At 42.8% G+C, this 12,860-nt stretch overlaps 1 protein-coding gene across 2 annotated transcripts in view; it reads left to right on the forward strand.

Moving 5' to 3' along the window:
- The first annotated feature begins 8,938 nt into the window (after window positions 1-8,938).
- CC2D2A (coiled-coil and C2 domain containing 2A) overlaps window positions 8,939-12,860 on the forward strand; it is a 143,294-nt gene continuing 139,372 nt past the window's right edge. For both annotated transcript variants that reach the window (XM_055326646.1, XM_055326649.1), the window contains exon 1: window positions 8,939-9,183. In XM_055326646.1, the coding sequence (XP_055182621.1) occupies window positions 9,177-9,183 (7 nt within the window). In that variant the 5' untranslated portion in view covers window positions 8,939-9,176. The remainder of the gene's footprint in view (window positions 9,184-12,860) is intronic.

Here is a 12,860-nt window from a genome sequence, read left to right on the forward strand (position 1 = left end):
AGAGGGAGAAAAATAGAGTTATTGTTTAATGGGTACAGAGTTTCTATTCTGGGGTTATGAAAAAGTGTTGGAAAGAGATAGTGGTGATGATTGCACAATGCTGTGAATATAACTAATGCCTCCGAATTGTACACTTAAAAATGGCTAAATATATATATATTTGAAAGCTATATATATATTTATATATATATTTGAATGGCTATATATATATATATTTGAAAGTTATTAAGAGAGTAGATCTTAAAAGTTAAGTTTTCATTGCAAGAAAAAATTGTAACACTGTGAGGTGATGATTGTTAACTGGATTTATTGTGGTGATCATTTTGCAATATATAAAAATATCAAACCATTATGTTGTACACCTAAAACTAATGTAATTTTATATGTGAAGTATAACTGAATATAATAGGATAAAATTATTAAAATGACAAATTTTATGTTATATGTATTTTAATACAATAAAAAAGTCTCCAGATCCAGTTTTACAGACAAGTTTATAGAACAGATCGTGTGTGCGTGTGTGTGTGTGTGTGTGTGTGTGTGTGTGTGAAAGAGACAGAAACAGATACAAAGACAAAGAAAGGCAGGAGGAGAGAAAGGGAGAGGGATACAGAGAGAGATTAGTCTGCTTTGTTTGAGATTCAAATATCCCTTACACTGGGATGCCTGGGTGGCTCAGCGACTGAGCATGTCTGCCTTCAGCTCAGGGTGTGATCCCGGAGTTTCAGGATCGAATCCCACATCAGGCTCCCTGCAAGGAGCCTGCTTCTCTCTTTGCCTATGTCCCTGCCTCTCTCTGTCTCTTTTATGAATAAATAAATAAAATCTTAAACAACTATATATATATATATATATATATATATATATATATATATCCCTTACACTAAAACAAAACAAGGACGATACAAGAAAGAAAAAAAATAATAGTCCAATTTCACTGATGAACACAAAGGCAAAAAATAATCAATACCAAGTATTGGTAACTAAATTCAAGAATTATTTTTTTGGGCAGCCTGGGTGGCTCAGCGAGCACCACCTTCAGCCCAGGGCGTGATCCAGGACCAGGGATCGAGTCCCACGTCGGGCTCCTTACATGGAGCCTGCTTCTCCCTCTGCCTATGTCTCTGCTTCTCTCTCTGTCTCTCTCATGAACAAATAAATAAATTCTTTATAAAAAAGAATTATTTTTTATATTATCTTGACCAAGTTTAGTGTATCCCAGAAATGCAAGAAGTTTGACATTAAAAAAGCCTGTTAATGTAATTCACCACATTAAAAGATGAAAGAAGAAATCATATTTGATTACCTCAAAAATGCAAGAATAAAAGCTTATGATGTGATTCAACATTTGTTCTTGATTAAAAGCTCTAGCCAGCTCAGAACACTTAACCTAAAAGAATGAGATTTTTGCATTTTGATTCAAGATAAATCTGCTAGATTCATTTATTTTGCTTGCATAAGAAATTTTGTAAAAAAAAATGATGTTTTTGAATTATGCTTTTTAATAATTTCAGAAAATTCTGACATTATAATTCTTATGATTTAGTTCAGTTAAATATTAAAATATTGGAGAAGTCATAATCAGAAGGTTAATTAGCACAAGTGTGGTGAACAGAGCCTATCTCTTGTGACAGTTGATTGCATCAAATAGATGATCTTGTACAATAAACATCTGCTATAGATTGAACTGTGTCCCACCAAAACTCACATGTAGATGCCCTAAGCCTCAATATGACTGTATTTGGAGATAGGGATTTCACGAGCTCATTATGGTTAAACGGGGTCAGATGAGTGGAGTACTAATCCAATAGGATCAGTGGCCTTGTAGGAAGAGGAAGATGTGGTGCCTGGGTAGCTCAGTCAGTTAAGCATCTACCTTCAGCTCAGGTCATGATCCTGGGGTCCTGGGATTGAGCCCCATATTAGGCTCCCTGCTCAGTAGGGAGTCTGCTTCTCCCTCTCCTTCTGCCCCTCCCCACTTGTACTCTCTGTCAGCATCTCTGTCTCTCTCTCTCAAATAAATAAATAAAATCTTCAAAAAAAAAAAAAAAAGAAGAGGAAGAGGAAGAGAGTTCTCTCTGTCTCCAACTGAATGCACCATGGAAAGACCATGTGAAGACACAACAAGAAGGCACCCATCTATAAGCCAAGAAGAGAGTTCTCACTGGAAATTAATGCATTGGCACTATGATCTTGGGCTTCCCAGCCTACAGATTGTGAGAAAATAAATCTCTATTGTTTTAGCTACCCAGCCTATGGTATTATGTCAAAACAGTCTGAGCTAACTAAGACAACAAAATCCACATTTCTTTTTTTACACTTAATAAGATTTACAGCATTTACTGTATGCCAGGACTTGACAAATCTTAACTTAATAATTCTCATATCAACCCTCTGGAGCAGTTACTACTATTAACTTCATTTTATAAATGAGGAAACTGAAACCTAGGAAAGTTAAGGAAGTTGACCAAGGTCCCTCTTTTCAGATCCACCACTCACCTCCATCCTCCCTACTCTCTTCTTGGGGGTCATCAGACATGACATGGGCCTCCTCAGTGCTCCTCCATGTCCCCCAACCACTCTATTTTCCCTCTTTCATACCACACTTTAACTTTCTAAATCTCTCTTTCACATCAGTAATTCTCTTTCCAGCTGTGTCACAGGAAATTTGACTCATCTTTTGCTGTAAAAAAGAAAAATCATGACTGGGGTGCCTGGGTGGCTCATTTGGTTAAGGATCTGACTCTTGGTTTCGGCTCAGGTCATGATTTCAGGGTATTGAGATCAAGCCCCAAGTTAGGCTCCATATTCAGTGTAGAATCTGCTGGAGATTCTTTCCCCTTCCTTCTGCCTCCCCCTCTGCTCCTCTTCCTGCTCGCTCTTTCTCTCTCTCTCTCAAATAAATAAATAAAAATCTTTTTTAAAAGTCATGACTTTGAAGGGGGAGGGGCAAGATGGCGGAAGAGCAGGGTCCCCAAATCGCCTGTCCCCACCAAATTACCTAGATAACCTTCAAACCATCCTGAAAATCTACGAATTCGGCCTGAGATGTAAAGAGAGACCAGCTGGAATGCTACAGGGAGAAGAGTTCGCGCTTCTATCAAGGTAGGAAGACGGGGAAAAAGAGATAAAGGAACAAAAGGCCTCCGAGGGGGAGGGGCCCCGCGAGGAGCCGGGCTGAGGCCGGGGCGAGTGTCCCCAGGACAGGAGAGCCCCGTCCCGGAGGAGCAGGAGCTGCACCAACCTTCCCGGGCGGGCGGAAAGGGGCTCGCAGGGAGTTGGAGCAGGACCCAGGAGGGCGGGGATGCCCTCGGGCTCCCGGGGACACTAACAGACACCTGCGCCCCCCGGGGAGAGTGCCCCGAGCTCCCTAAGGGCTGCAGCGCGCACGGCGGGACCGACCGGAGCAGCTCGGAGGGGCTCAGGGGCGGCTCCGCGGAGGGGGCTGCGCGGCGGGAGCGCGAATCCAACAGCGCAGGCCCCGGAGCACAGGGCGCCGGGACACAGCCCAGGATCCGGCCTCCCCCGGGACAGGCAGAGGCCGGGAGGGCCCAGGACAGCGAGGACGCTCCTGCCCCGAGCTGAGCAGATCAACGGCCCCGCCCCGGAGCCTCCAGGCCCAGCGGATGGAGAGCCGAGAGCCCCGAGCCCCGTAGTTCCTGCCGAGGCTGAATCCAGGCTTCCAGAGCTGCCATAGCAACTGCGGCTGTTCCTCCTGGGGCCCCACGGGGTAAACAACCCCCGCTGAGCCCTGCAGCAGGCAGGGGCAGAGCAGCTCCCCCAAGTGCTAACACCTGAAAATCAGCGCAGCAGGCCCCTCCCCCAGAAGACCAGCTGGACGGACCAGTGATACTCCCCCGTGTTCCAATACAACTCGTTTTTGGCCACTCTGCACTGAGCAAAATGACTAGAAGGAAAACCTCACCTCAAAAGAAAGAATCAGAAACAGCCCTCTCTCCCACAGAGTTACAAAATCTGGATTACACTTCAATGTCACAAAGCCAATTCAGAAGCACTATTCTACAGCTACTGGTGGCTCTAGAAAAAAGCATTAAGGCCTCACGAGACTTCATGACTGCAGAATTTAGATCCAATCAGGCAGAAATTAAAAATCAATTGAATGAGATGCAATCCAAACTAGAAGTCCTAACGACGAGGGTTAACGAGGTGGAAGAACGAGTGAGTGACATAGAAGACAAGTTAATGGCAAAGAGGGAAACTGAGGAAAAAAGAGATAAACAATTAAGGAACCATGAAGACAGATTAAGGGAAATGAAATGACACTCTAAGGAAGAAAAACCTACGTTTAATTGGGGTTCCCGAGGGCGCCGAAAGGGACAGAGGGCCAGAATATGTATTTGAACAAATCCTAGCTGAAAACTTTCCCAATCTGGGAAGGGAAACAGGCATTCAGATCCAGGAAATAGAGAGATCCCCCCTAAAATCAATAAAAACCGTTCAACACCTCGACATCTAACAGTGAAGCTTGCAAATTCCAAAGATAAAGAGAAGATCCTTAAAGCAGCAAGAGACAAGAAGTCCCTGACTTTCATGGGGAGGAATATTAGGGTAACAGCAGACCTCTCCACAGAGACCTGGCAGGCCAGAAAGGGCTGGCAGGATATATTCAGGGTCCTAAATGAGAAGAACATGCAACCAAGAATACTTTATCCAGCAAGGCTCTCATTCAAAATGGAAGGAGAGATAAAGAGCTTCCGAGACAGGCAGGAACTGAAAGAATATGTGACCTCCAAACCAGCTCTGCAAGAAATTTTAAGGGGGACTTTTAAAATTCCCCTTTAAGAAGAAGTTCAGTGGAACAATCCACAAAAACAAGGACTAAATAGATATCATGATGACACTAAACTCATATCTGTCAATAGTAACTCTGAACGTGAATGGGCTTAATGACCCCATCAAAAGGCGCAGGGTTTCAGACTGGATAAAAAAACAGGACCCATCTATTTGCTGTCTACAAGAGACTCATTTTAGACAGAAGGACACCTACAACCTGAAAATAAAAGGTTGGAGAACCATTTACCATTCAAATGGTTCTCAAAATATACCCTAAAAACTATAGAACACTTCTGAAAGAAATTGAGGAAGACACAAAGAGATGGAAAAATATTCCATGCTCATGGATTGGCAGAATTAATATTGTGAAAATGTCAATGTTACCCAGGGCAATTTACACGTATAATGCAATCCCTATCAAAATACCATGGACTTTCTTCAGAGAGTTAGAACAAATTATTTTAAGATTTGTGTGGAATCAGAAAAGACCCCGAACAGCCAGGGGAATTTTAAAAAAGAAAACCATATCTGGGGGCATCACAATGCCAGATTTCAGGTTGTACTACAAAGCTGTGGTCATCAAGACAGTGTGGTACTGGCACAAAAACAGACACATAGATCAATGGAACAGAATAGAGAACCCAGAAGTGGACCCTGAACTTTATGGTCAACTAATATACGATAAAGGAGGAAAGACGATCCACTGGAAGAAAGACAGTCTCTTCAATAAATGGTGCTGGGAAAATTGGACATCCACATGCAGAAGAATGAAACTGGACCACTCTCTTGCACCATACACAAAGATAAACTCAAAATAGATGAAAGATCTAAATGTGAGACAAGATTCCATCAAAATCCCAGAGGAGAACTCAGGCAACACCCTTTTTGAACTTGGCCACAGTAACCGGAGAAGGACAAACAGTGTATGTTCTCATTCATTTGGGGAATATGAATAATAGTGAAAGGGAATATAAGGGAAGGGAGAAGAAATGTGTGGGAAATATCAGAAAGGGAGACAGAACATAAAGACTCCTAACTCTGGGAAACGAACTAGGGGTGGTGGAGGGGGAGGAGGGCGGGGGGTGGGCGTGAATGGGTGATGGGCACTGAGGGGACACTTGACGGGATGAGCACTGGGTGTTATTCTGTATGTTGGTAAATTGAACACCAATAAAAATTAATTTATAAAAAAAATTAAAAAAAAATAAAAGTCATGACTTTATTAATCACTTCTAAAAGCTCTAGCTGATTCTTTTTCACATTTGCCTCATCTGGTAGTATCTTACTCTTCTTTCATTTTTTCAAAGCCTTCCTTTAAGTTCTTTAATGATCCTTGTTTTTTAATATTCTCCATCTGATTATTGTATTATCAGAAGTTCTTTCATATCTAATCATGCCCTCTGGTTGTCTATGGACTCCTGATTATTTCCTGCTGTGTTGCCTAATTTTGGATTGTGAGCTCATCTTCAGCAAGGTTTATCCATGGTTGTCCTGAACTAATTACTCAAAAGTATAATCCTCCAGAAAAGTTTGTTTGTTTTATAAATTTATTTTTTATTGGTGTTCAATTTGCCAACATATAGAATAACACCCAGTGCTCATCGCATCAAGTGCCCCCCTCAGTGCCCATCACCCAGTCACCCCGTCCCCCACCCACCTCCCCTTCCACCACCCCTAGTTCGTTTCCCGAGTTAGGAGTCTCTCATGTTCTGTCTCCCTTTCCAGAAAAGTTTTATATGTGCTCTAGCCCAGCACCCTCACAGGGATTCAGTAACCTGAGACCACCTTTGAAAATGTGTCACTTAGGGAATTCCTAAACAGTACAGGTAGCATAAATAGGACAGACAACATGGTATAATGGTTATGAATTCTCTGAAGAATATTTTTTCCACCACAAGCAAAATACAAACTGAGACTAGTTTTGGTGTTGTATCAGCACTAGTCAATAAATAGTCTATTTTATTTTATTTTTTATTTCTTTCAGGTAGGCTCCATGCCCAATATGTGGCTTAAACTCATGACCCTGAGATCAACACCTGAGATCAAGAGTCCTATACTCCACCAACTGAGCCATCCAGGTACATCAATAGTCTATTTTAATCTAAAGACTTATTCTTTCACCTCTGAGAGTTTTTCTTATATTATTTTTTGATAAATTCTACCTTTTAATTTTCTTGGTTCTTTCTTTCTGTAACTACACATGTGGAATTTCTTGGAGCACCTGTGTGGCTCAGCCATTTGGGTGTCCAACTCTTGGTTTCAGCTCAGGTCATGAGCTTAGAGTCATGAGATATAGCCCGACATCAAGCCCAACTGGGGTTCTGTGTTCAAGGGAGTCTGTTTCCCCTCTCAGTCTGCCCCTCCTCCTTTTCACACACACACACACACTCTCTCTCTCTCTCTAAAATAAATAAATAAATCTTTAAAGAATGTGGAATTTCTTAACCCAAGTTCCTTTCATTTTCTCAATAATGTTTTTCTGTAAGGGCAATATGCTAATTTTTCATTGGAAGATCCAAAAATGTCAACATCTGTGTTCAGTTTTTTGTAACCATTCACTTTCTCCAGAAAACAAGTTTCCATGTTTCCAGTTCAGTGCTGGCAGAGGTGGGACAGGGAGAGGCAAAGGTATATATCTGGCTACTTCACTTCAGTTCTGTGAGGATAGAGCCCTTCGCACCTCTCCATTTCCTACCTGGTTTTCAGCCCTGAGGCACACCCACCCTCTTCTATACCTGGGAACTTGAGACCAAGGTGTCTCTGGCTCAACTTCCTTGGAGATGTAGCCTGTAGTCTCCTGAGGGGGTGAGGGAGAAAAAGGGAGAGTGAGGAGGATGGACATATTTCTCAGGCTGTGAGGGGTAAGGGAAGTTCCTGAGGATCTTGCCCCTCCACATACAACCTTTCATATCTTCTTGCATTTTCAGCCCCCACCTGCCTTGATATGTGACTGTATTCACTTCCTGGGGAGGCCATAACAAAGGACCACATACATGGTGAGAAATGTATTTGTCTCACGATTGTGGAAACAAGAGGTAAGAAATCAGGTATTAAGAAATAAAGTATATTATATATAATATAATATAATAATATAATATAAAAAAGAAATCAAGTATTGGCAGGATTAGTTCTCTCTGAGGGCTGTGAGGGAGAATCTGTTCCAGGCCTCTCTCCCAGCTGCTGGTGGCTTCAGACCTTCCTTGGCTTGTAGATGCTGTTTTCTCTGGGCCTTCACATCATCTTCCCCATGTGCATGTCTGTCTCTGTCTCCAAATCTTCCCTTTTTATAAGGACACAGTCAGATTGGATTAAGCCATCCTAATGACCTCTTTATAAATTGACTGCCTCTGTAAAGACCCTTCTCTCTTCAAATAAGGTCACATTCTGAGGTCCTGGGGGTTAGGGTTCCAGCATATCTTTTTTTGGAGGGGCACAATGCAGCCCATCACACTACTACTGAGCCAAATCCTGGCCTTCTCTGGAATCCTGCAGAATGAATGGGCTCATTTTCACATTCTTATGCCTCTCTGCTTCCTCTGTGCCACACAGATACACACACACACACACACACACACACACACACACACACACGCACACACAGCCTGGAGTGTGGGTTTCCTTGGTCTCTTCATTCCATTACTCTTCCATCTGCTTTGCTTCTTCTCCCATTACCTTTGCTTTTTTGAGCCCTACAATTTATATCCTCTTTCAGCGATTTCAGTGGGATTCAAAGAATAAGCAAGGATTAATCCTGAGCATTCAGCCTCCACATTTAACTGGAAAACACTCCTGCACCACACTCACTGGTGGCCCAGCAGCACTACCACAGGACCTTTCTGCACATAAGCCAGACCTGTAATGGGGACCTTTCACGATTTTAAACCACCTCCCTCTGAGTGTGGCCTGCCTTTTGCCAGAAATGCCCAGTGACCCTGATGACAAGAAGGAGGGTGTGGCTCCTAAAGCTTCCCCTAATTTCTGATCAGCTGCCCCAGGCCCATTCCTTCTTGTCTTTTTCCTGCCGGCTCCACTCTGGAAGTGACCTGTCACTTTAAAAGAAAAAAAATAAGTCACTGAGTGACCTCCCTTAGGAACGTGTTGCTAAGAGGGTGTTTTTGCTCCCAGACGGCTCTGCAGCCTCCGAGGGAGCAGCCCCGGAGCCGCCCCAACATCCAGCCTTTTTGGATTCTTTTAGAAGATTCAACAGTAAGACTCTTCTCTCTCCACTTTCCTTTCGTCCCAGAAAGCGGAATCTGCAAAGTGCTTTGTAAAGTTCCTTAAGGTAATCCTGTCTTACCGGGAGCAGGGCTGCAGCAATGGTGTCCTGCCTTCAGTGACCCGGCCTTGGAGCTCAACTCCCCTCGGCACCCCGAGCGGATTTAATGAATTGTAAGTGTAAGGGTTCCCATCATTATGATTCAGGTTTTCCTTTCTGGAACTGACTCCCTAGAGCATTACTCGGGCTGCTCTGATTTAAGCGGCTGTTTGGTGTCTGGTTTGCAGGAAATGGAAGTCTGGCTCATCACTGCCCCTGGGTGGAATTCCTCCCAGATGGTCATTCTGCTTCCTTCCTGGGACTTTTCGTGCCATCTTGTTGCATTTCAGTCTCCGTCCCAGAAACATTTGCTGCCTGTTGCATTTCTGAGCCTTTCAGTTCAAATTGGTTCAAGGGCAAAGTGCTAGCTAGCTATTGGCACCTCATTCTGCTTGGCATTAGGCAGAGAAATAGCCATTACGGACAAAGGGAAGAAGATCACCATTCCAAAAGACCACAAGAAAATCTGCTGGCTGTTTTACTTATACTACTAGTTGGCCTTCGTTGCAGAGAGGCACTATGGAAAGCTAATAAAGTCTAATGGGAAATACATGTCTGTTATTGGATTTTCATATAACCTCTTCTGCAAATAAATTCAGCTCCAGAATAAAATATCTCTCTATGCCTATGTCCTAGAGCTCATTTAAAGAGTCGTTCACGCCAACACTTATCCAGCATGAACGATCCACCAGCAATGTGCTGGAGTTCAAAGTGTACAGAAAAGCATTAGACCAGATCAGAAGCTCAGAGTTTACTCGGAAGACAGACCTATGAACAGACGCTAACAGTACAACGAGCTAAGCGCCATCAGATATTTATAAAAGAGTCGAACGTGCTTGGAGCACAGCTGACTACTCCCAGGGAGGGCCTGGGAGCCCTTAGTTCATCATGTAAATGCACGGGGCACATACCACAGAGTGCAGCGCAAGTATGGCATTTATATGTACTCTTCTAGGGCAATGTGTGTTATATCAAGCTGATTAAATAATTCTATAAAGCGATGTGTCACTAACTTTATACAAAGGGAAGCTGTGGCTGGATTACCTTGTAGAAATAGATACGGAATTTAGAAGGGGTGTGTGTGGCATCTGCCAGGTTTCCAGGCTCCTAGCCTAACAGTCTAGGCCAGAAAAGGCTTAGCACAGTACACAGAGAGGAAATGCCCATGGGTGTGTGGGGCCAGGTGAGGGCTGCTTCAGAAGCACCAGAGAGAAAGAAAACTGCCCCAGGCCTAGCTAGGAGAAAGGAAAGAGAGGAATTCGAATTTGGGAGCTCAGAAGTTGAAGGTGGGGAGGGTGGGAGCCGAAGATGGTAATGGGGGACTTGAATATCACCTAGAGTCTTTCTAATGATTTCCCTTCTGTCCTCTAAGCTCTTTTTCTATCCTCACTCCTTTCTTCTACTTCCCCTCTCTAATAGCACCTTGTCTTAATAATAGCACTTAACCAATATCGAGAGCCTGGTCTGTGCTAGGCATTTTACCCACACACTCTATCACCTAGCTCTTCTAGAGTAATCACTCTTAGAGGTAAAAATTATCATCATAAGTTTACAGGAGAAGAAATGTATCTCAGAGAGGTAAAGGCATGGCCTCGAGACTACATAGCTGATAAACAGAACTAGAATTGGAACCCAGGTCTCACTATTTCTATACACCCAAGTTCTCACTGTTTTAGAATAGGACTCTCATAGTGTATTATTTTTTAAGCAGCCCAAGTTGAGATGCCATGCATCTCGTATCATATACCTTCATTCTTTTCCCTACATCCTGTAGAAGTTGTCACAGAGTCCTCTGGATATGACTGAGCTACTCATGACCCTCAGAGTCCATTTGTTTGGATAGAGGTATCAGTATTTCCTAGAAAAATGTCTTTGGATTTCTGCATTAAGTTAAATAAATCATTGACCTGAAGTAGCCAAAGCCTTTTCTCAATGGGGCAAGACTCTGTAAGTTTTCAATTTTACGAATTTCTAGGACAGTGAACTAGCATAGGTGAGTCATTGATATCATCACAAAAGCAGGAATAAACAGTGAGAAAGAGAGATAGAGCAGCCTGGGGAAGACTGAAATCACCAAGACATGGGGTCACATTCTGAATGTGACATTTAATGACCATGACTTTGGACAAATCCTGTGACCTGCCAGAAGCCAACCTCAGAGGAAGCCTTGGTACCTCACATGTAAACTGAGGCATGTACAACCGCGCTGGAAGTACTGTTGTAAGGTCAGGGGGATCGTACATCCAGAGATAGCACAAAGTAAGTCTGCAGTAAATTGTGCCTCTTATTTTGATGTTGCCAATAGGAATATATTAACAAGTGCTCAATGCATTTGGCGATGACAAGCTGCATATAAAAGTCAGGCAGTATTGATTTATCTTTTTTTAGGAACTGTGCTCATGAAAAAATAAATTTTGATGTCATTTGATTTCCTGAGAAACTCATTCAAAGGTAATGATCAGGAAAGAATGAGGAGAAAAAAATCAACTCTGTTCCATTTTTCATTTCTACTTCTGTATCTTTCCTATATAACTTTTTTTTTTAATTTATTGAGAAGGAATCTTTCTGTCCTAAAATACATCACAGTTCTTTTTTTCCAGCTCATAATTACCGGAGTTGATCACAAGAGAACTTTCTCATCCTTCGGTATTTTGTTCCTATTCTCTGCTCCTCTCTCCAACTGGATGGCCTCCTCTGTCCTTTTATTTTCTGAGCTGCGGTCATCAGTTTCCTTCCAGGATTTCTGGGAGCCTCTAAGGAGGCCTGGAGACAACAGATTTTAGATGCTTTGTTTCCCCTGAATATGCTAATTCCCCACCGGGGTCAGGGTAACCTTGAACGCCTCAGATGATCTACTTAAATGACAGGGCCCAGCTGGGCTTCAGATCCCAGGGTATTAGGAGGAGCTTAGGATTCATCAGCCCTGGACTTTCTCCTCCTATTCTCCCATTTGATTTCTGAGACAGCCCAGAGAAGATGACGAAAATTTAAAGGGGCTCCAGAATGTAGCCATGGGAAACACAGCCAATAAATTGTGATTTAGTCATTCATTTGAAACACATTTATTGAGTGTTTGTTGTGTGCCATACTCCTATGTTCTGGTGATAAACCATGAGCAAATGCCCCTGCCCTCTTGTAGCTTTTATTCTAATGGAAATGGGCAAACAAACAATAACAAATAAATATACAGAGAGAGTGTGGTGATAAATACTATGGAAAAAGAAATCATTATAAAGTAGTTAGGGAGTCCCAGGAAGATGAGGGAGGCAACTTACCATTGTTTTATGAGTGTTCTGGGAAGACTTCTCTGAAGGGTGTCTAGGGTCCTGAAGAAATTAAGAGAGACAGAAAGCTGTGCTGTTGTCTTAGGAAAGATAGGCAAAGCAAACAGCCAAGTGCAAAGGCCCTGAGGCCAGAGGCTTCAAGTGCAGATCATGTAGAGCCTTGTAGCCCCCTGAAAGGGCTTGGGATTTTACTTGGTTGAAAAAAGGAAGTCATTGACTTTTGAGTGGAGGAAGGACATGTTCACACTGGAATTTTAAACAATTCAATCTCTTCAATGTAAAGAACAAACTGTAGGTGAGCAAGGTGGGAAGCAGAGATGTTAGGAGGGTCTTATAAGAGGCCAGGTGAAATACAATGGTGCCTGACCAAGGTGATGACAGTGGAGGTGCTTAGAGGTGGCTTGAGGTATTTAGAGGTGCTTAGAGATTGGATCCTCAATATAATTTGAAGGCAAAGCTGGCAGGAT

Source organism: Nyctereutes procyonoides, unplaced genomic scaffold (assembly GCF_905146905.1).
Source record: "Nyctereutes procyonoides isolate TBG_1078 unplaced genomic scaffold, NYPRO_anot_genome, whole genome shotgun sequence".
Classification (NCBI taxonomy): Eukaryota; Metazoa; Chordata; class Mammalia; order Carnivora; family Canidae; genus Nyctereutes; species Nyctereutes procyonoides.